This window comes from Hippoglossus hippoglossus, chromosome 22 (assembly GCF_009819705.1).
Source record: "Hippoglossus hippoglossus isolate fHipHip1 chromosome 22, fHipHip1.pri, whole genome shotgun sequence".
Classification (NCBI taxonomy): Eukaryota; Metazoa; Chordata; class Actinopteri; order Pleuronectiformes; family Pleuronectidae; genus Hippoglossus; species Hippoglossus hippoglossus.
The window spans coordinates 15,702,618-15,722,988 of NC_047172.1; the positions used below are offsets into that span (position 1 = coordinate 15,702,618).

At 41.9% G+C, this 20,371-nt stretch overlaps 3 protein-coding genes and 1 long non-coding RNA gene across 7 annotated transcripts; all 4 read right to left on the reverse strand.

Annotated features, from left to right (window-relative positions):
- Positions 1-84: 84 nt before the first annotated feature.
- Positions 85-1,495, reverse strand: LOC117755942. Its single transcript, XR_004612701.1, has 2 exons — positions 1,366-1,495; positions 85-1,198 (listed from the first exon to the last, which is right to left on the reverse strand). It is a non-coding gene; the product is annotated as an uncharacterized LOC117755942 (long non-coding RNA).
- A 68-nt stretch (positions 1,496-1,563) lies between these two features.
- ccdc28b (coiled-coil domain containing 28B) lies at positions 1,564-7,249 on the reverse strand. 3 transcript variants are annotated; one of them, XM_034576128.1, is made up of 6 exons: positions 7,040-7,245; positions 5,564-5,981; positions 4,773-4,942; positions 4,403-4,557; positions 2,281-2,303; positions 1,564-2,147 (listed from the first exon to the last, which is right to left on the reverse strand). In XM_034576128.1, the coding sequence occupies exons 2-6, from the start codon at positions 5,797-5,799 to the stop codon at positions 2,093-2,095; spliced, it is 639 nt and encodes a 212-aa protein (XP_034432019.1). In that variant the 5' UTR covers positions 5,800-5,981; positions 7,040-7,245; the 3' UTR covers positions 1,564-2,092. The 3 variants fall into 3 exon arrangements, 2 of the variants coding, with proteins under 2 accessions (XP_034432019.1, XP_034432018.1); XM_034576127.1 differs by having other exon boundaries at positions 1,564-2,303; positions 7,040-7,249; XR_004612700.1 differs by lacking the exons at positions 1,564-2,147; positions 2,281-2,303 and adding an exon at positions 3,806-4,033 and having other exon boundaries at positions 4,263-4,557; positions 7,040-7,248.
- A 1,203-nt stretch (positions 7,250-8,452) lies between these two features.
- tmem39b (transmembrane protein 39B) lies at positions 8,453-13,476 on the reverse strand. Its single transcript, XM_034576880.1, has 9 exons — positions 13,296-13,476; positions 11,661-11,882; positions 11,325-11,544; positions 11,010-11,093; positions 10,633-10,787; positions 9,817-10,141; positions 9,544-9,731; positions 9,327-9,447; positions 8,453-8,828 (listed from the first exon to the last, which is right to left on the reverse strand). The coding sequence occupies exons 2-9, from the start codon at positions 11,789-11,791 to the stop codon at positions 8,595-8,597; spliced, it is 1,458 nt and encodes a 485-aa protein (XP_034432771.1). The 5' UTR covers positions 11,792-11,882; positions 13,296-13,476; the 3' UTR covers positions 8,453-8,594.
- A 1,529-nt stretch (positions 13,477-15,005) lies between these two features.
- On the reverse strand, positions 15,006-20,265 carry khdrbs1a (KH domain containing, RNA binding, signal transduction associated 1a). Of its 2 annotated transcripts, XR_004612648.1 has the most exons (11): positions 19,854-20,265; positions 19,140-19,267; positions 18,546-18,662; positions 18,293-18,439; positions 18,063-18,187; positions 17,636-17,903; positions 17,463-17,539; positions 17,300-17,361; positions 17,007-17,182; positions 15,172-15,234; positions 15,006-15,091 (listed from the first exon to the last, which is right to left on the reverse strand). XR_004612648.1 is itself a non-coding variant. In XM_034575719.1 (9 exons), the coding sequence occupies exons 1-9, from the start codon at positions 20,017-20,019 to the stop codon at positions 17,073-17,075; spliced, it is 1,200 nt and encodes a 399-aa protein (XP_034431610.1). In that variant the 5' UTR covers positions 20,020-20,247; the 3' UTR covers positions 15,924-17,072. The 2 variants fall into 2 exon arrangements, 1 of the variants encoding a protein (XP_034431610.1); XM_034575719.1 differs by lacking the exons at positions 15,006-15,091; positions 15,172-15,234 and having other exon boundaries at positions 15,924-17,182; positions 19,854-20,247.
- Between the last annotated feature and the right edge of the window lie 106 nt (positions 20,266-20,371).

Below are 20,371 nucleotides of genomic sequence, written 5' to 3' on the forward strand. Positions count from 1 at the left end.
ATTGGCCTTATATGAGTCTGGGGGGAAATTCTAGCCTCAAGAAGAACTTAGAATTTTGCCCTGTCAAAGAAACACACGTCATTCTGTCTTTAACCTGATTCGCCTTTATTCATGGATACAGTTGGTGACACACATGAGAATACACAAGTTTTTGGGTTGTTTTAACTGTGTCCAATTCATATGGCATGATGTGTAAAGCTAAGGGTGAATAAACCCTCTTAAAATGTGAAATAACAGAAAACAGCTCACTTAAAGATCTTTGATGTACAAACCCAACGAGAGGTTTCACATATTCTATGGCCTTGTAAAAGAGGTAGGCTTAGCAAGCAGTGCAAAAGACTTAGATTATGATTTAATTAACAAATGTGCCAATACTTTGACATGCTTTAATGTTTCAGATTAAACACTAAAATCACGCTTCAGCTGTCTTGTCAAGGATTATATATTACGACCAAGGTACGTTGCTGCCAGGTTTGGAATTTAATGAATCTAAGCCCCTAAATCTTAAAACTATGAAAGTAGCTGCCATTTTGAAATAGTACTGCTCAAAGGCTTATGCCAGCTGCATTACTCTGTGGATGTGTTATCCAACACAGTGTCAAACTGCAGATTCTCTTTGTGATCTACAGGTTGCAAGAAGTGGGTTTTACAGCCTCTCAGTAGCAGTGGGGACTAGTTTGTGCTTGCAGGGACGCTGCTACTGGCCGTCATTCACAATAAATAAAACCTAAAGGCAATCCTGAAGAAGCACTGACAAAATCGCCCTACTTCAATTATTTCAAACCGTCAGTGTAAGCAAATACAGTAGCTGAACTGCACATTGGTGAAACATTATCAACTATATTACATACATTTACATATAAGTTAATCAAACATACAGTTTCTACACAGGTCTCCTCACACTGTCCCTTTTAAAATGCACCTTTTTTCAAGAAAGGATCGTCCAGATATTGTTGAAATCCAGTCGGTATTAAACTTTTTAGCAAATATATAAAATGAGAGAGTGCATTCAGAATAATAGCAAAAGGTGAAAACTTCCTGTAACCTTTAGAGTTAACCACAGTGGTTTTGTCAAAAAACGGCCAAATACATTTTCTACTCGATACGAAAGGATGGTTCATATTTCACACCTTTACTGGCAGACATGTTCCATCAAAGGCCCTGTTCAGACCTGGTGTTCACCTCCGTCCTGAGGGATCTGATCGTAGGTGGTGTGACCGTACCCAGATGTGTCCTCAAGACCCCATTCTGAGGCGGTCTGAGCCACTTTCTTTTTGTTGTGTGAATGCAAATCTACATATGATACGAAGGACCACCTACTCAGCTGACGTCTCTGACCCACTACACTCTCACAATAAATCAAACAACTTTTTAGTCTATTCACTGACCATAACTTGATTTGTCTGTGGCCACAATATCAACACTGATTACCCCATCATGATTTCTATGTTTCTCACTCACATATGCAAAGAGACATAGAGCGGGGGAGTGAGATCTGATCACAAGGGGTCACAGGAGACACACTTTAATACCAGGTGTGATCAGACCAACTTGACGCTGTCCACTTGTGATCGGATCTCTCAGGACGGATGTGAATACCAGGTCTGAACCGGCTCTAAAATTGAGCAAAACTCCAGGCATATGATGAAATAAAGAAACACAGTATAAAGTCTTCAACTCTCATAAAATGTGCTTTTTGTAAAGGAAAATAGAGGCAACAACTTCACTCGCTTGGATTCAGTTGTTACCATATGATGTAACTGCTAACTGAAACTAGTTGAAAAATGTTCAAAACTGTACCACAGCATGTTTCGTTCTTCTTCGACTGTGAAGTCCACCCTCTGATCATTTAGCGATTCATGAAGGAGGGGATGATGTTTTGGTTTATTTAATGCTCTGCTGCTTTAAGCTACTGTATCGTTCCCTTGGTTTCACTGACCAAATGGGGCGGGAAATGGCTCCTCCTCCTCCTCCTGTGGGTCTTTCCATTCTGTTACTAAGGCAGCTGGATCAACGCCATGGCAACCTGGCCATGGTTAGATGTTGGGAGACGATGGGTGTGCGGTCGCCGCCCTCCACACCTCTGCTCTTGTCAGGGGCCAGATGTCTTGGGCAGGTCCTGGTTCTCGGCCAAGTGGAGCTTTTGTCTGAACACGGACACGTTAAGGATTCGCAAGGAGGGACTGAAGTGAAAACAGATTATCTAAATCAAGTGTTTGCTCACCTTGGAGTGCTGGCTGACTCCCATAAATAAACACACATTCAATTAGGAAAGGATACATGGAGGTGCTGAGCTCCTCCAGCTGCGGAAACAAATGGAACAAAATGACATGAGAGAAAATATGAACAGCCACAAATAGCAGCGGATGTGACACTACAGGGCACTAATCACTAAACATGATCATATGACATAACAGCCTGTTGGTGGCGCTTCGATATGAATTAACTTCCCATCACCACCACGGTGTTAACGAAGGGTTAAAATGATCAGATTTCCTCATCTACACAGAGAAAAGTCACTTCACAGCCCGTCTGCTCTGAGGCACAGTTATCCACCTGCTGCAAGTTATTCCTGGCAAGTGAAGTCTTATTCTCACCTCCCTCACACACAGCACCGCAGCTTCCCCACAGAGAGCAGAGCAGCCCCAGGCGTGAGTAACCAGGAGCCACACAACGCGCTAACAATAGAAACCCTTTGCACATCAGTGTTTGTGCTGGATACTATTTAACACCGGGACACTCTGGCAGTGCAGTAAAGCATATAACAGTGTTCATTTATGTACTCTAGTGCTCCTCATAACATTAACTATGAGTCAAACAAATTCATTTCACTATACCTGTGATTTTCCTACAGTCACATGTCAAGTGTACACACCTGTTATTAGCATGTGATTTTTGTGATCCGATCTCAAGTGGACAGCTCTAAGTGAACGCACTCAGATCGGATTTTTTCTCTTGATTTGATTATGACCACGGCCACAATATCAACACTGATCACCACAGAATGATTAATACGGTCAAATATTTTTATTCAGACTCTCCTGACTCCCTTCTCTACCTCTCTTGCGCTCGCTTGTGCCGACACACACGCACACACGCACACACACACACACACACACACACACACACACACACACACACACACACACACACACACACACACACACACACACACACACACACACACACACACACACACCATCGGACACAGGACACACTTGTGTGCTCAGACTGGGTAAAAATAGCATAACTCGGTCTCCATGAACAGAAATGACGAACGTGTTTGTTTGTTTAGAGCAGAGAGGTGAGATCCGTTCACAAGATGCATGTGGGGCCACATTTAAATGCCTGATGTGCACTTATGATCGTATTGACTTTTCACTTAGGTTCACAGGTAACAGGGAAAGAAATAAAAAAGAGAATTTATGTGCATTTTATATATTATAAGTTATAGGTTTAACTCATTAACACTGCGTACACACTGTGTAATCAAATACTATTTGTCTCATGATCATTGAAGTACTTGGTGAGTATTGCAGTCTTTCAGCACTGACCTAATCATCACTTACCTGACATAACTGTCCCTCTTTATTCCCTCTTGATTTTAGACTATATTCTTCCAAAGGGGGGAAATAAGTACTTTGGTTTTGAGCAAAGCTGAGGATAAAACCACAAAATGATGAGTAGTAAAAATTGACCTGTGGCTGCATTAAAATATCCCTCCAGATATACTGCTGTACTGTGTCTAACAATGTGATGATAAATATATATATATATAAATATTGTTATTGATATTTAAATCTGTAGTCCAGGTTTCTATTGTGTTACAGTTGAAGCATCAGGGCCCATGTTATCCACATTTTTTGTCAAATTCCAAAATCAATTGCTCTTAAATTTCCCATAATGCAACTTCAAGCTAAGGTAATTTGTTTATGTCCACAACTTCTAAATAGTTATGGAATCCTCCACACCTTCAGTTTTGTAACTAACATATTTAAGTCATACCTGATGACATAATCCTGATGACCTCATCAATCTTATCTTTCCAAACATTTTGTACTCTTCCAGGGCCACAAGTACGAGAACTATTCCTCATAATGGGTAAACTGAACCTCATGTGTAGTGCCCCTTTCAAATGTTTCCCCAGTGTTTGAATGAAGTATATTTTTCATAATAGTCTTTACAGTCAGTAAATCCTACAGTGAAACCTGGCTTGTTCTGTTTTCACATGATGCTGTTTCCGTGGCTTGGAAGACACCGACTTATTTCTTGAAGTGCAGAAAGTTGTTTTTTAGGAGTTTACAGGCACTGTATATTCAGACGTTCATATAGCTTCATGACCAGCTATAAACAGAGATTGTGTACTATAGAGATGAGTCACTGCTGCTGTGGTTGCACTCACGTTACTGAGCAGGTGTTCCAGGTTGTGATCGGAGGCACACTTCCTCTGGTCCTCTGAAAGCTCCTCCACGTGGCTGTCGAGGCTGAAGTGCAATCGCGCCAGCTTCTCCTGCATCTCACGCACATGCTCCAGCTGCTCAAAAGAGCAAACCTTACCTACCAAACAGAGGAGTGAGACCAGACAGGTGGGACCTTGTTATAGCACTTCTACAGCAAAGTCAAAAGTATTACCAGCAGTATTACCATGGCAGCAGATAAAAATAGCACAGGCACTGTTTGACTTCAGTAACAAAGCCACTTTTCAACTGGCTTTGCTTTCAGCCTGTAACAGAATATTCCCTCAGTGGCCAGTCTAATCAAGCTTAGCTTACCGAACGCCTGCAGTTTGCCTGAGTGGAAGTCGTTGAGGAGATTGAGGAGGCCTCCCTCCATCTCTCTGACGTCTGAGACGTCTGTGAGGAAGGAGTGCTGCAAGGGGGAAGACTGGACTACTTTACTGGGCCCTGCTGGCTGTGGGGCCCTGGGCTTCTCTTTGTGGGGCCTGAGGAGAAACAGACAGAAAACATCAATGGCAACCAGCCTCCTGTTTCTGCTATTGTTAAATTTACCAGGGCTTGTGACGACTTTGTAACTTTGGTAGAGCTCATGCACACTGTATGATTTCACATTATTACCTCCACCGAAGGACGTTATGTTTTCATCTGCGTTTGTTAGTTTGTAGGATTAAGCTAAAACTGCTCCAATGATTTACATGACCCAAGGACAAACCTATTAAATTTAGATGTGGAGCCAATCATTTTTTTTACCCTCTCTTTTAACATTAAGATATGTAGTTACTCAACATTTTCTTAAATTTCTCAGACAATAATTCACCGATCTTGATGAAAAAATAGAGGCATGTTCAGGGGACTGATATCTATTAGTGTGTGCAATTGGTGGTGCAGATCCCAAAAAATTCTGGATCTAGTGAATTTGAATGTGGTTTAATAAGGGGACTGTTGGGCCTTGGCTGAGGCATGAACTTAACTGACTGCCATTCCATATTACTCTTTGTGGAGGAAAAAGGATGCTAGGACTGAAAAGCAAAAAAGAGAATTTGCAGCAGATGTTTATAAATGCAGGTGTTTTCTGGAGGATGTCCTTGGTACTCATAGAAACACACCTGGTGGTCTTTGGTGGAGCTACGACGGCTGCGAACACCTCTCTAGGCTGGCCGGGCGCACCTATGGACCTCTTGTACTTGCCTCTGTTCTTGGGGGAGGGAGGCTGCGGCAGGCCGAGGGAGAAGGTGGCACTTTTGCTGGCGGGCAAGACGGACAGTTTGCGGGGGTTGATGGGGGGAGGAGGGGGCTGCGGGAGGGACACCTTTGGGCTGCGCTTCTTGCGTTTGTCTTCCATTATTGTTTATTGTTCCGAGAGAAGTTGAAGTATCACTCACTCACTGGCTGGCAGGTGCACAGGATGCAGTAAAAACAACAAAAGGGTTAGGAAGCTCAAAACCAGCAGCCTGCCCCTCTGTGAGAGAAGGGCTGTGTGGAGGACTGCGCCAGATTTAGTGCTGCAGCTCAGGATTCTCCACACTGCAAAAAGAGAAAAGGTATAGGTGATGCTTTCACTAGCTCATCACCATCCCTGTTTAAGTACAACACTGTATCTGGTATAGAAACATCCAAATCAGAGAGCAGAGGAGAATACTACTCATCTTCCCACCTAAATCTGATTGCATTTGGAGGAAAGTTTAAAATGGAAGCAATTTCCTGCTCTTGTCTCCCTGGTGTGAAAAAGTGGGAGTGACACAGCAGGAGAGAAAAATATTTTTAGAGCAGCCTCGAAGTGGAGCAGCCTTAGAGGATATGTGTGAAGGGAAGGAGGGTGTGATTAGTGAAGGTGAACTCAAACCGAGGAGCTGCAGTCAGCTTCGATGACGAATGACTGAATTACACAAACAGGACCTCTGACATGAGCCCGTACAGTTACACTAATGGGTTTCATGTGCATCACTTACAGATAAATGGCTGAATGATAAAAATCAATATACTATATATATATACTATCTATTTACACTAAGTGACTTGGAAAAATGGGAAATGGAAGCACGTTTATAATGCATATTAATCCAATAAAACTTTCAATATATAGTAATACAAGACTTGCATTGCATTGCACTGGAACAGTTGTGGATCACTTTATTTTGATGGGTGATTGATGCAGGGATTTTAGTGTCATATAACTATCCCAGCAGCAGTTTGGTGGTTTGTTATTATAAAGTTATAATAATATATAAATTATAAAGTGACTACATTCTTTCTGTTATAGTGTCGGTATTGAGCCTAAATAACGCTTTGCACCTAATATCTAATAGAATCCCTGTTTCAGCATCTCATCTGATCGACACTGCACCAGCCTCAGTTCAAAGTAGAAACCAAAGATGGCCACTACAGTCATACACAAAGCCAACTTTACACGCATGTATCCCTCTTTACGTGGATTGTATCACTGCTGTAGCGTGTGTGGTTCAAGGATAGGACGTGGATAAACAGTTTGTTACAATATCCAGTTAAATGTAACAAGGAAACACGTAAAGCACATTTATCGTCTACGAATGTCACAAATAAGAATGACCGGATCAATTACGCACCACAGAGCAAACCGGCTGCGTCCAGCGTCTCATTTCTCCATCCGGGATTTAAAATGTCCACCGACACTTAATGTACATGAACATTTACTGGAAAAGGCGGTAAACAATGGAGAATTGTCGCAGCAGCTGTAGATAGTGAAATATAAAGCGATGCCTCCGCTCGTGCGGAGCTGTCGGCTTTATCCGTCTTAAAGGGACAGTGTCCCTCTGAGAGGAAGCAGAGAGTGCAGTGAACATGATGCTGTGTATAACTGATCACTGATCAGCTTCTGGTAACATGTGTACAGTGAACATGATGCTGTGTATAACTGATCACTTATCAGCTGCTGGTGACTGTGTACAATGAACCTGATGCTGTGTATAACTGATCACTGATCAGCTTCTGGTAACATGTGTACAGTGAACATGATGCTGTGTATCTCTGATCAGTGATCAGCTGCTAGTGACTGTGTACAGTGAACATGATGCTGTGTATAACTGATCAGTGATCAGCTGCTAGTGACTGTGTACACTGAACCTGATGCTGTGTATAACTGATCACTGATCAGCTGCTGGTGACTGTGTACAGTGAACCTGATACTGTGTATAACTGATCACTGATCAGCTGCTGGTGACTGTGTACAGTACAAAAAACATTTATCTGAATTCAGGTGGCTTTATTTTTTCTCTTTGGATTTTTCTGGAGTAACTTCAAGTTTTGCAGTTTAAAAATCTGACTTGGAAAGCTGAAGACTTGCCTCCTCACTTTAGCATTTCATTAGCTCAGAATGACATGGTACAGGGAGTGCTGCATTTTATTTCCATGTTGTATTTGACTGTTTATGTATCATGTTTAACTTAATTTTATTGCCAATTAATTACATTTATTCACTGGTCTTATTGCTTTTGTGTTATCTCATGTTTTACTTACTGAGTTTTGCTTCAAACCTTTATTCCATCAATCAATTTTCAGTTTTTATGTTAATTCAATGTATTTAATGTAAATGTATAGTTATAAAGTACTTTGAGTTGTATTTGATATATATGAAAGGTGCATATAAATAACAAGATGTATTAGTAGTAATAATGATATCAAATTTTAAAAAATTTAAAATTATGTCTCATTTTGGGCTCCAACCAGTCGATATAAATAAAAAAAATTAAAATAAAGAATTTAAACCAAATTCATAACCTGAATTCAGCTGAACGTGTTTAGTATAATACGTAAATACTATAAATTCTGTTAATATTATCAATATTTGAATTTCAACATTTAATACTTCAAAACCAAATCAGCAATAAAAGACATTTGGTGTCAATTGTCACCTGAAACTTGCACCTATTTACCATTTTAAGTTTCTTTTTTGAAAAACAGAGGCATCTTGTGGTGACAATGGAAACAGGTTTAAAACTCAAATAAAACTCAAACAAAGCTTTAAAGTAATACAAAAATATTTCTTTTTATTATGGCAGAACAGAACAATAACGTGACACAAAATGCAGTTTATAAAATACAGAGCTCCGAGGCATGTCTGTCTTGTTCCAAAGCGAATGTGACCAACAATAACTTAAGCGTCTAACTGACTTTCTGGTCTGATGAGCTGTTTGAGTACGAGTAAGCCTTTCCCAGAACTATTCTGTCTCGCAGAAGCTTGAAGAAGGCATAGTAGTTGCTGAAGAGGATCAGAGCCAGCGATATCGTCTGATGCCATTTCTCTGAGCATATCAGCGAGTAGAGCTGGTAGAATATCATAGCCCCTTCCAGGATGATGAGTATGTTGAGTATTCGTAAAGGCTTGTTGAAGAAGAACTAGGGGATGAAAGAAAACAGGATGCAGTCAGTAATATCTACCTCTTTAAAACAGCATAAATATTTTACAAATGGGCTACGTGAATACAGGTACTATAAAATCTCTGGAACTGCTTTCAGACATGCACAGAACTCTGCACTTTTTCCTGAAATTTTCTGGAGGTGGTTATATGTGAAAATGTAAATGTCCTCGTCAGTTTCTGGAGCCTATCCTTCCAGTCCTTGGTAAAATGTCCTGAAAATTTCACAGTGAGCCTGTGTCAATTGTCAAAATGTCAATTTGGAAAGACGACAAAATTTAAGGGTTTTTGATGAGACGGTGGTGTCGATGTTCTTCAAACTAAAAACGCGCATTTTCTGTACCAGAATTATATATGTCAAGTCCAATTTCCGGCTGCGTTCTTCCTACATGAAAGGCAAACTGTAAATGTCCGGACTAAATTTTCCAGAATTCATGTCTGAAAACGGCTTTGGTGCTGTTCAAGTAGGAATACTCACATAGAAGCGATAATGGGACACATCTGATGGAACTGCAACATTGTAGTGGCCCATGGCCTTGTACACATTCTTATTATGTTTGACCAGAACTCCCTGTGGCCACATGTACTCCTCTGTCCAGCTGTATGAAATGAAGAAGAGGAGTGAGATTCAAATTTGACAAAAATTCAACCCAGATAAACCTTTAGTCCAGTAATAACTAACAAGCAGTACGTACATGTGCTGAAGGACGTTGGAGCAGAGTGAGGGATCTACTTTCTGCCAGCAGCCCAGGTGAGCTGCAGCTTTGTGAAGCAGGTCACAGTATCGAGGGGGCAGCAAGTGCCTCATGAGGATTACTGAGGTGCTGACTGACACCAGGATGAACATTTCACAAGACCAGCGCTTGTCCACGTACTGTGTGCTCTGAAGGAAAATATACAGGAAGATGTTAACACTTTGTTGCGCACAACTCAGGCATAGTCAATGATAACGTCGTACAGGTTCTCACCTTGACAAACCAGACGGGTACGAAGGCCACATAGTAAGCGCTGAGCATTGAGCTGACCAGCACCTCCTTCATCCTCCAGTTGAAGTCCATCTTCAGGTACTCCACCTCCTTTCGGATGAGGTCCGGGGAGAGGCAGCAGGCATGTGTCGGCATGGCCTGGACGCCATACAGCTGGCTGGTGTGCTGCTTCCACGTCTCCTTCAGCACGGTCAGGTAGTCCCTTCCCCGGCCCACCTCCTTGGAGCCAATGCTTGCAATGGGCGAGAGCGGCCCTGCTCTCCGGAAATCACAGTTCAGCCGGAAGAACGGAATATACATACCAAATCTGTGGGAAACAATGGCCCAGAAGAACGTTTACTGGACCTGTCACTGTGACACCACAACCACCAGAGTAGTGCTGCCAAAATATAGGTTGACAGTGTACATGGCATAAGAAAATGTGAGCTGAGTCTTTTAGTCTTATCAGTACAGAAATATTACACTTTCATAATAATACTGAATATATCTTAATCATATCATCAAAATGTTGATGCTAGGTGATTTACTGCAGGCCCCCTTTCGGAAACTGTTTACATACCAGCATCCGAACAGCATACACTCCCATGCCATCCAGGAAGTGCATGGCACATCATCCCAGCTCAATTTAAAGCTACTTAATCCATTAATATTTCATAACCCAAATTTCCCAAGGCAGTGTTTCAACTGAAGGCTGCACTCAAATGTTCAAACACCAAACATAACACATAACATCGAAATGATTTTCTTCCATCGTGCAGCTGGTATAAGCTTCTTTGTTTCGTTCCTGAAGTTACTCACGGGTAGCAGAGGAAGAGCAGGCTGAGCACAGAATAGGTTCTGAACAGGTAAATGAGGGAGCGGCACAAGCTCCAGCCCGTCAGCGTTAGCACAGCAAACCGAGCCATCACTAAAAAGATTGAGTGGGGGAAGGAGAGTTTGCCACTCTGTGATGCCTAGAGGAGAGAAGCAGAAGAAGGAAACGTTAGGAGTTACACGTATTACACCGTAATGAATCATACAGAAGAAAACTCTTTCAAAACAAAGGGTACATGTGTTGTGAGAATTTCCATTATTAAAATGTTATTTCCATATGCTAATAACAGAGGTTGAGCTAATATCAGGCTTCAAGAACAAAACTGTGAGGAGTGAAAAATAGCCAAAAATGGAATTCTTACTTCTTTAACAATTGCTGCAATTAACCTCCTTGCCAGGATGATGATTGTGAACACCAGCATGTTATAGTCAATGAGGTGAAAATTCTGTAAATAACAAGAATGATTTAGGATTATTGCTTTCACTGTCCACAATAATTCAAACAGCACTCTCATATGTGGCACTTTACATCATCAACATTGATAATTACTGGCCTGTAACATAACATACAGCAAAACAAACACAGAGATTCTCTGGTAGGCCATATAAAGACTAAAACCACAGATTAATCATAGCTATGATGACTGTCAGTCGACACCTGACCACCGAGCACTCACCAGTGATGTGTGTGAGGGAGGGTGAGAGGGGGGGTACCACCACACAGTCTTGTAGATGTTGACATAGTGGACAAACAGGCCAACGAGGTGGCAGAAGAAAAGATGGAGCTCGAACAGCACGTTACAATCCACAGACAACTCTGGGATCTTGCTGTGCTTCAGAGGAACCACCGTCTGAGCGGCCAGGGGCGGGCTGGACATGCACGTTCCCGACCCATTCCTGCAGACGGGGCGGAGGGCATAGAAAGTCCTGATGAATGCCATTATGAAGTATTATTCTCATGATGCAGCCCAGATGAGTGTGATCAGGGGCAGAGTGTCGGGGGCCTGACTTACCTCGTACGTGATCGCACCCCAGTTACCGGGGAACTGGTGGAGTGGTTCCCGTTGCTGACCGAGCCTGGTTCACCGCTCAGCGGAGGTCTGCAGTACGTGGTGCGGTTTGCCCCTCGCCTTCCACCTGCCATCGCAGACACACCCACGGCTGTCTTCTTTCGGCTGCGTGTCTGAGTTAAGGGATTTCTCTTCTCTTTTCTCTCTCCTCTGATGTCCTCTCCACTAGTTTAGAAGAAGGAAGCAGATCAGACACAAAAAAGGCAGAAAGGAATATATAATATTAAGAAGAGATAGTCCTTTATCAGTCCCACTATGGAGAAATTTAACATATTAAAGCGGCAAAAAGGAAACAGTGAAATTAACCTTCAGTCAAGGTAATAAATACATTTCAGAAATACAATACAAACAAAAGGAACTATAAAAGATGGAAATTTGTACAATGCAAACAAATATAAACAGTATTGCACATATGTGATATTGAAAATGCACAAAGGAAAATTATAATTGCAGTCAAATTAGTTGAAAACCTGGGTGACACATATATATATATATATATATATATATATATATATAAAGTTGCAAGTCTCCTGAGAGCAGCGCTGGTTGTACAGTTTGACAGCAGCAGGAAGTAATGTCCTGCACTACCTCTGCTTCTGACCCTTAGGGTGGATCAGTCTGTCACTGCAGGAGCTGCCCAGTTTGCTGTGATGTTGGGACTGGTTTTCCCATGGAGAAGACAGCTTAGCTCTCATTTCTCCTCTGTCCCAACAACTCCAGTGGGTCAAGGGGGTGTCCCAGGACCGAGCTGGCCCGGCTAATGGGTCAATCCAGTCCTGTCAGGAGCTGAAATGCTGCTGCCCCGGCAAACTGAAGAAGATGGCTGATGCCACCGCAGTCATAACCTCATTCTCCTCAGCATATACAATTTCCTCTGACCATTCTTGTAATGATCAGTCAAGTTTATTGTTCAGGAGAACATCCAGGTACTTGTAAAAAAACTCACTATCACTGAAAACACTAACCATATAATAACTAAAGAGGGATGGGTATGCATGACTTTATTCATCTTGTGGCATGCATCTTGTAAGATAGATGTGATTTGACACAGCATCAGTGCTGAAATGATCATTTGAGCCAGTGGCTGGACTAGACACAGATCCAAGGAGTGGTGCTCAGAGCCAAAACAAACAAGCAGGCAAATGCTTCCTGGAAATCTCAGCCTCCAACAGAAACAAACATCAGCATCACTCGCACAAATCTGCAACACACCCATGTTGCGCCAAATAACTTTGCACCGACTGCGTTGCAACCCCAAAATATGGTGCAAGCTTTGCGGAAGCTGACATTTACAAAGCTAGCTTTCGTGCTACACCATTAGCTCGCTTCCCCGGTGCAAATGTGTCTTTAGGCCGTTTAGCATCCGAGACATGAGGCAGCAGAGGGAGACAGCGTGGGCCTGTCCAATGACTGACGGACCCCAGTGTGTCCGCAGAGACCACGCTCCGATACATACAGAGCACTGAGGCCTAGGCTAACAGCGGGCTAGCAGCATCTCCAGCTAGCTCGTTAGCACTGCAGCTAGCTAGCGTCCAACACAACCGACCAAACAAGCTAGACGAGAATAGGCGAGCTTACCGGTGTCTGTGCTCAGTTAGCTGCTGCTCTGTCGCACAGGTGAGCGTTTAAAGGCGATCAATTTCCGCCATGTTCGTTGAAATAGGAGCGTGTTTTTCAGTGGAATTAGCGAGGACACCCATTGTTGATGTGAAAGTGGCTGCTGCTGCTGCTGCTGGAGGGGGCGCGGGTATGTTCGCAACCTGTGGGAGGAGAGAGTCATTTAAAGGAACAACCCGCCATAACAAGGAGGGGAACAAAGTACGTGTTTATGGTGGGAAATGTATTTACACGTGTTTGTGTTTGGTTTGAATGCAGCTGCGGGATCGTAAAGGTTTATACACACCAGGACTGTTGCACCTCGACATATTGCGTGTGTGCGCACGTGTCTGCTTGTTGTGTGTGGAACCTGCCTGTTGCAACCTGAGCACTGGTTGTCGTTAAAGCCCCATAAAGAAACGTGGAGGGAGGCGCCTCCTGTTTCACTGTTGCACAAGGTTTATCCTGAAGGATCCATTCAGCTGCACATAGTGTAACGGGATCTTTGGACTGAGCTTATCCCAAACATGTCTCATATGCAATATTTTCATACACTGTTGATCCTGTGATGTAGAAAAACACAGTGAAACTAAATCATTTATTGATCCATGGTTGGGAGAAACTTGATGACTATACATAATTTGAATGAATGGGTTAATTCTTTGACAGGCCTGCTGGTGTCAGTACCTGAACCCTGCAGTGTTACAGGATCTCTGGACTGTGCTTATGCCAAAGTCAAATACAATATATGCAATAGACTATATATCTATATCTATATATAATTTGAATTTACGGGTTAATACCTTCACAGACCGGGTGTTAGTACTTACAACAGTCCAAAGATCTTGTAACGCAGCAGGGTTCAGGTACTGACACCAAGCATGTCAAAGTATTAACCCACTCATTGAAATTATATACAATATATATTACTGCCTATCATAAATTATTAAATTGAAATTAATTAACTGTAATGTATAGTATGCAGAATTTTATATTTTTGTGATTTTATTTAAGTTCGGACTAGCATCTCGGGTGTTTTTTCAGCCTGTCATTGTCAAACACACCGACACTGAAGCCCAGGGTTGGGTATGGTATTATATTGTTCTACTGGGAATCAATAGCTACTCTTAATCTGCAATCTCCTGACAAAGTGTATAGAACATAGTGTAAAGATCTATAACTGTAATTAACATAAATGGCCATGTCCTGGATCTTTAAGGAATATTAGTCAAAACACCCCATCTATAGTTTCTTTTGGTGAATCTCACTCCATTACCAAGTGCTGCACATGAAAGGTGATAGAAAAAAATACAATAAAAGACAAAGTCCCAGACAGGACTGAAATCCCATAGGTAGTTATCTTATCCTTTATCCTGAAGAAAACCCATTGCCTGATATTAAGGATCTAAACTTCCTGCTTATCTCTACTTTTGATCTAATCATATGTACAAGTAAATAAAAATGCAATTTTCCATTGAAAAACGTTTATTTTTTCCTCAGACAAAATATTAGATCACCAATTGTCTTCAGTATAAAAATATTGTAAATCTGGAAACCTTCAATAAAAAAAGGGGTAAAATTGCACACCATCATTGTTCATATAAAAAAAAGCATGTTCTTTATTTCAATGCTTAAGAAATTAAAAAAAGCAGAGTATTTTCTCAGTAAAGGAGAAATCTCTCTGCAGACACACCCCTCATGGGATCAGTATTGATAAGCTGTGATCAGCCTCAGAGACGCTTCCAGGCCTCTGCTCTTTCCAGGGAATTTCAATGAACCTGTTGAAAACACAAGATATGAATCAGCTCAAAGGCAAAATCCAGTACTAAAATTCATCTGTAATTTCTTCCCTACTCACCTGAAAGACCTTGGTTAGCTGGAGTCTTTTGTGTCAACTGCACCTACACAGTTAAGTGACAACCTAAGAGGAGAAACAGAAATGAGATCTTGGACCAACCACTGCCGACATGCAGACAATGGACAACACACATGCAAGACTAATTTTATGCTACACAAGTATCATGCAACTCAAGCTGAAGGGTCGATTTTGTCCACCAATGGGATGTTTTTAAATCGCTTTAAGTGCAACTACTAATTTTCATTAATCTACATTCTACAGAAATAATCAAGATGGAAATCATTAAGTATTGAGTGAAATGAAAGGACCATTATTGGTTTTATTAGAGCAAGAGTTGCATCACAACCATTTCTGATTGTTTTTTTACGGCTTATTTTGCTCGGAATAACTACTAATAGCATAATTTTGTAATTCAATGGTTTTGATGTTTTGAATGACTTGCATTACTTGGATGTTTTGCACAGAAAACAATACAAAAATCTAACAAATGAGTGTTGGGGTTAGTTTTACCTTCTTGTGGCGATCTTTAGGCTTTTAGAATCCTCTCCACTGCGATTTTTTTCTTTTTTAAAAACCAGCCAGCATGACTTTGCATCAAAGTCAAGTAAGATCCCTGCAAGCTTGATTTGAAATACTGTTGAAATTCAGTTATTTCAAGTAGCTGAAGATGCACTGCTCTTGAGAGCTTGAAGAGATATACTAACTAAAGGTTAATGACAATACATATTAAAGCACTATATCATTGTCAAGGCAAACATGTATTTGGCAGCACATTACCTCAATGAATGATGAGCTCCAATTTTATTTCTGACATTACAAGTGCCATTTAAGGTATAAGTTTTGAAAAACAGACGAAGAGGATACGTTCATTAGCAAAACACTGCTTTTTTGTTTGTTGTTTTTTTTAAATCAGGCTGACGTGTATACAAACAGCTTATTCAGTTGTTGAGAAACCACTGAAGACCACTTTCACAAACTGAAGGCATTCCTTTGGTACAACAAAGGCAAAATACCATATTTAGATTGATTAAAAAGAAACTAGAAACTTTATTGAAACACGCACTGCAGAAAAACATTTTGGGATATATTTAGGATCCTATTTAGCCAAAGGGTACACAAGCATTATGCATTTTGGAGACGGAACGGCTTAAAGCATACACAGTTGTCTTTAGATTATGTACATAATATTGAGCTGGCTGAAGACTTCCTTACACACAGTAAGGATTGCTAATCCTTCAAGCTTTACAAGAACTTTTGTAACATCAGTGATCATTTTGCAAGTAAAAGCCCGACAGATGTTAATATACCAATTGTAAGAAATGGCAAAAAATCAGAGGCATTTCTCTTGTCAAATGGATTTCAACAGGATAGTTTATAACTTCACACAATAATAGATTTGTATTGTCGTATAAACACCTGTTAAGACTTTTGTTTTTATTCAAAGTGGCTCAGGGCTGTGTTTGAGTTTGCAAATAAATCGTGTCTAGTTAATGTTAAGTTACATTGAGGCATTGTGATCCATTTTTGTCCTGTCATGAAGGACTTTTAACATGCAGCCTATGTGAAAAAGTTTATCGCCACAATCACGGAAACTGAAAATTAACCATCAAATATCACTAAAACGTCACTTCTTCCTTTAAGGTTTATGTCACTAGGACCTTAACTGGCAACTACGCAACTGAAACAAACATTAAATGGAAGCAGATAAACAATGAAAATAACTTGCATTCGTGTTTCTCCCCTGACACTATGTTACAACCACCAAACATCTGAGTTTAAAAACAAAAAACTAAAATAAAGCATAAAAAAGAGGGAACAAACGGGAGGGAAATTACTTTTGAAAAGTTAAGCGATTTACAAATCGGAGACAGCTGCCTTAGCAACTCTCTACCAGTAGGCGTTCAGTATCTTCCATATGGGTGCTCTCTATATGATCCCTTCGACTGCCTGGATTGGGGGACTTTGCCTCCAGCCCCGGAATTGGACCATGAGTTGTCCCAATCTTCTTGAGCTGTGAAGACAAGAAAAAAAAAAATAGAGCAAAAAATGAGTGTGGGGCAGACAAGTATAATAATACCCATGGGAATTTCTTGCAGTGTTTTATTTGATGGCAATTTTAAAATCTTACCATAGGGCTCGTAGGATGATTCCTGGGCCTCCCCGTGTCCATAGTCAAAATATTCAGTGTCGCTGATCACAGATTGCAAAGAAGTGTTAGTACAATACAATTTCAATTAAATATCATTAGAATAAAATGAGGAGTTAGACATTTAAGATCTATTTTGACTTACGCAGGAGCAGACTGTTGATTGTAATAATTATCATATCCTTCATAGGATGGCTCTGCGTAGGAGTCGTCATACTGAGGCTACAAGGGAAAAAAAGGCTATGTTAACCAGACTGCACATTTATTGAGCAACAATTTGAACTAAAAACCACAAAACAGCAGAATGAAGAAACTTACATAGTCCTCATAGCCGTCAGCTTTAGGTTGTGCTCCCGAAGAGGGAACTTGGTGTTGCTGGTGGGACATGCCAGCTGATGGGAGCATTCTTTGTGCCCCAGCTGCAGGTGGCCTAGAGCGGGGAGCTGAGCCTCCTCTGTTAGGAGCAGAAGGTGGACCACCCCTACCAGAAGGTGCACCCCTAGGAGCGTTGCCCCGTCCCAGTCCTCCCCGTGGAGCTCCGCCACGCATTGCTCCTCGAGGGCCCCCACGTGGCATTCCACGGCCCCTGTGAAATGTTTGCCAGGTGTTATGTGGTCAACAGATAACTGAATGGATCAGGTAAGAGCTTCTAAAGCTTCACTCAATTTAACAGACTTATTCAATCTCTATCCATATGTTACGACAACACGCTGTGGCAGATTGTCGTAATGAATCTGGATCCTACCTGGGTCCAGCACCAGGGGGTCCACCTCTGCCCCTTCCAGGATGACCACCTCGTCCCCTGCCTGACCCATCCTGGGATCCATTTAGGAAGTGAGGATCCATATACGGATCATGCTCACCAGGTTCCTACAGAAAAGACAGTCATTTACTCCTGAAATCCCCTGGACAAGTCATAAACGAAACACCTTGTACATCTGGAAAGGAAATAAATAGGTTGTAATGGACACTTACAGGAATAAGGAACTTCTTGACCTCCTCCATGGCATGAGCCATGCGCATATAGGCCTCTGGGATGGGTGCCATCACCTCAATGAACACATGCAGCTCCATGCTAAGGTGGGCATATTTAGCCTCACCGCCCTTCCTCAGCTCCTCCTCCTGACAAACACATTAAATGCAATTTAGAATGAATACACAAAACATCAGTCACAGGATACATATGTGCAAACAGTCCGCACAGTTGTGTAGGGAGTAAAACACATACCTTATTCTTGTCCCTCATGGAGCCTTTACCCAGAACTGATATCTTTGCACCAGTATCCTCCTGGAGTCTCTTGATTGTGCTACCCTGAGGTCCCAAAAGCTTACCAACGAAGTTCACCTGTAGGGGGGAAAACATTTATTAGATGAGATATACCATTACAGGGAGAGGACCAACACTAAATCTATGGGCAGGCTTAGGTACCATCCTTCCCACCAAGAGAGTATGCATTAAACTGGACTACTGCAAAAATATTACAAAAATGTAACTCATGTGGTGCTTTAAATTTGCCCACAACCCCCTCCGAAGTATACTGTTTGTGTAGCCGTACATCAAGTTAAACCTAGAATACTCCCAGGAAGCACTATTTTGGTTGTGTCAACGCAGGTTTTGTTGGAGTACCTGGCTTATGTCACAACAGGAACTGTTGACAGAAAAGCTAATGGCTGAGAGAGCTCATCATACATGTGTAACAAATTAATGTCCGACCAGCTCCAAAAATATACCTGGTCAAAGTTTAATCAGGTGGTGGCATCTGAAAAGCCCCCCTGGCATGACACGAAGAAGACAGACCAATCTAAAAAGGTAAATGCTCACCCTGGGGTACTGCTTGGTGGGAATGAGTACTCGCTCCTTTAGTTTGAGATTCTTGGTTGCAAACAGGTCCAGGTAAGTTTCCTTCTCTGGCTCCTTCTTGGTTTCACCCTTCTGGATCCTCTCAATTTCTGCAGATGAGGAATGGTTTCAATAAGACGTGTGATGTAAAAGTAAAATCAGTTCCTAAACAAAGAAATTGTATCCCCTGTGTTAGACGAAAACAGATGTCAGCAGCAGCTTGCAAATCACCGAATGAAGCCTATTTAAATTGTGTGCATTATAAAACAAATATCGCGCCAAAAGACCAGACACATAGTACCTGTCTTTTGCGCATTTATTGCTTACGGTATATTTACGTAGTAAATGTGCGATTATAAATATCTGAGTCTGAATCACTGAAGCGAACTGAATTCAATAAGCCATTGTGTTAATGTTATGCAGGGGCATTACACAACAAAAGAGACGGTAGCACACGTAAAAACACGTTTAAAAATGTTCTCCAATAAGTCAAAACCCCAGTGAGTAAAACTAGGCATCTTTTAAACGAGAACTGTTGGGCCCACATCACTGATATCCACGTGTTTGAGCGCCATTGTTCAGGCCGTTGTCTGATGCAGGGCCCCGGCTAGCAAGAAGAAACTAGGCCACGAGACGTGCTATCACTAGCTAGCCCGAGTTAGCCCGACTGGAAATGAGCTTTTACAATTACTTTACCTGCAGAAATGAGCTTCATGGCGTGAGTGAACGAGGAATCCAGGCTGTCCTTCTCAGCCAGGAGCTCCGGCAGATACTTGGTGTCTTCCATTTTGGCTTTCTTCGGCGCTGGGTTGGACTCTATGGCGGACTCTGTGTTGCAGTTGTTAGCATCCGCAGGGTTCATAATGCAATGGCGCGGAAAGATCGCGCGAACGAAGCCTAACTATGTGCTTTAGTTCGGAGCTGCAGTCCGGCAGATAACGGAAATGTCGGCGATGAAGGGTCTCGTCGCACAAACCTCCGGTCGCCTCCCGGTCACAAGACGCTCAGCTCCGGTGAATGGACAAAGAAGAGATGGCGCAGCTGCATATGAGCGTGAGGAGAGGAAGTACTGCTGGTGAGGACAGTGACGTCACCGCCGGAGAGCTACACGGCGCCGATACGATCCTTATTTGATTTTATCTTATCTTATTTTATTTGTATTTACCTGATTTCTGTGCATATATGTTTTTCAACAACAACAAAAAAACATGACC